At 43.6% G+C, this 5117-nt stretch overlaps 1 protein-coding gene across 1 annotated transcript in view; it reads left to right on the forward strand.

The window, feature by feature from the left end:
• The window catches only part of INPP5B (inositol polyphosphate-5-phosphatase, 75kDa), a 95297-nt gene that overhangs the window by 66258 nt on the left and 23922 nt on the right, over positions 1-5117 (forward strand). Inside the window, exons 14-15 of the mRNA XM_011955648.1 lie at positions 2367-2559; positions 4153-4216. Coding sequence (XP_011811038.1) covers positions 2367-2559; positions 4153-4216 — 257 coding nt within the window. The remainder of the gene's footprint in view (positions 1-2366; positions 2560-4152; positions 4217-5117) is intronic.

A 5117-nucleotide genomic window follows, 5' to 3' on the forward strand; every position in this document is an offset into this window, starting at 1 on the left:
TCCCAAAGTGCTGGGATTACAGGCTTGAGCCACTGCGCCCGGCCAATTTTTTGTGTTTTTAGTAGAGACGGGGTTTCACTGTGTTAGCCAGGATGGCCTTGATCTCCTGACCTCATGATCTGCCCACCTTGGCCTCCCAGAGTGCTGGGATTACAGGCGTGAGCCACCGTGCCCGGCCTTCTTATTTTATTTTTAAATTTTTATTTGCATGTCATCCTTGCTCAGGGACTATGCTAATCTTCTCTGTATCATTTCAATTTTAGTATATGTGCTGCCGAAGCAAGCACACTCTGGAGTATTTCTCAAGCATCATGTGTCCTTGGGAAAGTATAAGGTTTATTTATTTATATATTTATTTTTGAGATGGAGTCTCACTCTGTCTCCTAGGCTGGAGTACGGTGGCACGATCTTTGCCTCATTGCAACCCCCACCTCCTAGTTCAATCAATTCTCCTACCTCAACCTCCTGAGTAGCTGAGACTACAGGTGCGTGCCACCACGCCCGGCTAATTTTTGTATTTTGAGTAGAGAGTGGGGTTTCACCATGTTAGCCAGGCTGGTCTTGAACTCCTGACCTCGTGATCTGCCCGCCTCGGCCTCCTAAAGTGCTGGGATTACAGGCATGAGCCACCACGCCCAGCCATTTATTTTTTCAGTATTTAATTTTATCAACATGTTGAGAGTCCCTGGCTGCTATAGTATAGCAGCCAGAAATAAGAAGAAAGTGAGGCTGGGTATAGTAGTTCATGCCTGTTATCCCAGCATTTTAGGTGGCTGAGGCGGGGGATCACTTGAGCCCAGGGGTTCAAGGCTAGCCTGGGCAACCTAGTAAGAACCTGTTTCTGAAAAAAATTAAAAAATTAGCTGGGTGTGATGCTGCATGCCTGTAATCCCAGCTACTCAAGAAGCTGAGGCAGGAAGATAAGAGAAAGGGAAGGGAAGGGGAAAGACAAGGAGAGGAGAAAGAAAAAAGAAAGGAAAGGAGAGGGAAAAGTTTATTTTGAGCAGGGAATATGACAAAACAGCAGTTGACAGCTATATTGTAGTCTGAGTTCTGCTTAAGATTTCTTTTTTTTTTCTTTTCTTTTTTTTTAAGATTTGTTTTAATTTGGGTCTGCCTACATCCAACATTATGAAGAAAACAACCAAAGAATGAGCATCTCAAACCCAGTTTTTAGAAGTATGTTTTAGGATTTTATATATCTGTTCTTTCCAGAGCATGTATAATTGAGAGTTGGACTACATTTGTTTGCCTCCTCTTGGTCTTTTTTCCCTCTTAATCCAACTTTACAAAGCTATAGTTGCAGCTGCTGAGAGCATCTTGTGCTAATTTTTGTTTCTTCTCTTTACTTTATCTCATTTATCTCTAAAACTTCCTATCTGTCTAAAGTCAAAGACTTAGAATTTTAGACTTTATGATAACAGTTGAAGCTTTGCTACTTCTTTTATGAAGAGGAAGAAGCCACCGGGGGCCATGATATCTGCCAAGGAGTAAACAGAGTTACGCCTCTTGTCCTGCCTGCTGAGGTGGAACTGTCTGGAGCTTTTTGGTGTTCTGGAAGCTGACAGGATGGTTTTTCTTCTCCAGGGAGCCTAGCAGGAAGTGTCTTGCAGCCGAGCTCTTCCATTCTGGTGAACCTGCATCATCCTAGTTTGTGAGGTCACAGCTTATGTGTCAGTTTGTCTGCTTTTAGTTTGTGAATGCATTAATTTTGGTGTGCGTGTACTGCTGTGCATATTCTCTAATGACATGGTTGTTGGCTTCAGATACAGCAGTATTAGACTTAATGAGATGTGCAGTATCATCAGGGAGGCTTTAGTTAGCTTTTTCCCAAAGTAGCAGGAGGAATAAAACACCTTCTACACTTCACTCAGCAGTGCAGAAAGAGCCAACCGATGATATACCGGTGGTTAAATCCAGGCTCCACTATAAAGTTTGAACTTTGTTTCAGAGGAACTCTGCTCTAGAAACAAAGGCTGAGAGTGTGTTTTGGGGACTGCAGTATACACAGAGGCAGAGGTGGCATCGTGGCATTATCTGAGTTGGGGTCTCTGGGTAATTGGCATGACTCTCAATTCTTGATCTTTTTTTCCTCTTCCCAGGAATGGGGTAAATTACTATCTTTTAGATCTTATTAGACTGTCTTTCCAACCTACAAGAATAAAATAGTTAAGGAGAACACAAGGCTGTTTAAAATGAACTTGGACCAAGATAATTGAGCAAGCGTCACATTAGAATATTAAATGGGATGGCAAGAGAAAAAAATTTCCCAAACAGTTGAGCCATTTTCCCACCCACCTCCCAAGAGGCTGAGCCTCAGGGGCCTTCTGTCAGAAGCATCCTGGGTAGGTCAGGTTAAAGTTCCTCCTAAACCCTGTTACCTTTGTGCTCTGTCCTCACAGTGTGATCTTGTGGCTGGGGGACCTCAACTACAGGATAGAAGAGCTGGATGTGGAAAAAGTGAAAAAGCTCATCGAAGAGAAGGACTTTCAAACCCTGTATGCATATGATCAGGTACAAATGGCCACCTGTGCCCTCTTCCAGCGGCTGTCCTCCACCGTGAGGGCACAGAAAAGCCTGGCTTCCAGACTCGCAGCCTCTTCTTCCTTGGCTTGGGAGGTTTCCCTGAGTTCCTGATGTTGTCCAGTCATTTCTTCATTTCATCTGCATTTCCCTCTTCCATAATTGTCTCCCATTGGCTCTCTCCTGAAGCACCTTGTCTCCTTTGGGAGCAAGAGTGTGTTCTCTCTCTCATCTTCTCATTCATTTATTCAAGAGGTCTGAAGTTAGGGCTAAAAGAGTACCAAGCTTCTATAAAGAAAGGACTTGGTATATTTAAGATGATGTAATAATTGTTTTTAGAATGAACCTCTTTCTCCTCTGTGCTTCTTCTCACCAGACTTCTCCAGTGTGAGTGACAGCTCTTCCTAAGTGGCTTTCCTCACTTCCTATAGGAATCAGTTCTGTAACCTGCTGTTCTCCATCATTGCTTGACGTAGCATTTCCTTCTCAGAGCACTCGCTGTTTCACAGTACAAGAGAATTTCTTTCTTTTTGACTTTTTTCTGGCTACTTCTGTCAGTAGATTTCAGACCTGTTCAGGTGGTCATGTTGTTCAGAATGTTAAAGTCCTTTTTTGTTGTCGTTGTTCTATATCCTCCCTTTTAGTAACCTTGGTATTGTCATTAGTCTAAGTCTTTCTATTATCTTTTTTTTTTTTTTTGAGACAGAGTCTCGCTCTGGCACCCAAGCTGTAGTGTAGTGTCGTGACCTCAGCTTGTTGCAGCCTCTGCCTGTTGGGTTCAAGGAATTCTCCTGCCTCAGCCTCCCAAGTAGTTGGGACTACAGGTGTGCACCAGTATGCCTGGCTAACTTTTTATATTTTTAGTAGAGATGGGGTTTCACCATGCTGGCCAGGCTGGTCTCGAACTCCTGACCTCGTGATCCACCCACCTCAGCCTCCCAAAGTGCTGGGATTACAGGCGTGAGCCACCGCGCCCAGCCTCTATTATCTTACTTTCCCTAGTGCAGATTAATTAAAGAAAAAGAATCTCAACTTAGTTATGTCTTTGTCTGTTTATCTCCTCTGTGTTCTGGTCTGAGGCATTCTAATTTCCCTTGTAGTTTGATACCTATCTCTACTTGCCTTCTTTTCTGGTCTTTCCTGAAGTAATAGTACCCATTTTGTGTGTTATCCGCCTACTACATGGTTTTAAGGTCTATACGTAAGTATCAGCTTACATTCATACCTACATTTTTACTATTTTCTGTTGCTTTTTAAATAATTTTTTTCAGGAATTTGGCAAGCAGTATCTACTAAATAGCTGATCATGTGCAATGGTAGAGCTGACAGTTCTTCACCAGTCCATGCAGTGCCAAGTGTGGTGCTCCAGGGAAGAGGGAAGAGCCTGTGGTTTTGATCTTGTTGAGAGTGTGATCTGGAAGGCGCTCCTAAAATTAATAGGAAGGATGCTAGCTGTTTTCCTAATGTGTCAGGCACTGTTTAAGTTGACAGTGAATCTTTCTAAAGACCCTATGAGGTAGCTTCTATTATAAATCCAAAATTTACAAATGGAGAAACCAAGGCACAGAGCTTCCCCCAGTTCACATAACTAATTTGACGATGCAGTTCTGTCTTTGTGTATATTTGCAGCAACTGTGCTACACAGATGAAGTGTTTGATACCTGGAAGAGAAAAACTATTAGTTTGTTAAGTGGTACCTAATCATCTTAAAGATATCTCAGTAAGATGATACTCAGGCCCTTTGGGTGTAGCTATGCTCTTATGAAAGAGCCTTAGCCAGACACAATGGCTTGCACGTGCAATTCCAAAACTTTGGGAGGCCAAGGTGGGAGGATCACTTGAGGCCAAGAGTTTGAGACCAGGCTAGGCAACTTAGTGAGACCCTGTCTCTAAAAAATCTTTAAATATAGCTGTGTGGTAGTGCACAGCTGCAGTCCCAGCTACTTGGGAGGCTAAGGCAGGAGGATTGCCTGAACTCAGGAGATGGAGGCTGTAGTGAGCTATGGTCACACCATGGCACTTCAACCTGGGTGACAGAGTGAGACTCTAAAAAATAAAAAAGATTAGGCCGGGCACAGTGGCTCATGCCTGTAATCCCAGCACTTTGGGAGGCCAAAGTGGGCGGATCATGTCAGGAGTTTGAGACCAGTCTGGCCAACATGGTGAAACCCTGTCTCTACTAAAAATACAAAAGTTAGCTGGGCATGGTGGCGTATGCCTGTAGTCCCAGCTACTCAGGAGCCTGTGGCAGGAGAATCACTTTAACCTGGGAGGCGGAGGTTGCGGTGAGTCGAGATTGCGCCATTGCACTCCAGCCTGGGTCACAGAGCGAGACTCCGTCTCAAAATAAATCAATAAAAATAAAAAACATTAAAAACTTAAAAAATAAAAACCATATACAGGCAAAGGAGTGTTCAGCTTGTTCACTTCCTAGGAGTTAGCTAATTTAAGATCTTATAGAAGGCCGGGCACGGTGGCTCAAGCCTGTAATCCCAGCACTTTGGGAGGCCGAGACGGGCAGATCACGAGGTCAGGAGATCAAGACCATCTTGGCTAACACGGTGAAACCCCGTCTCTACTAAAAAATACAAAAA

This window comes from Colobus angolensis, unplaced genomic scaffold (genome assembly GCF_000951035.1).
Source record: "Colobus angolensis palliatus isolate OR3802 unplaced genomic scaffold, Cang.pa_1.0 Scaffold4, whole genome shotgun sequence".
In the NCBI taxonomy this organism is placed as follows: domain Eukaryota; kingdom Metazoa; phylum Chordata; class Mammalia; order Primates; family Cercopithecidae; genus Colobus; species Colobus angolensis.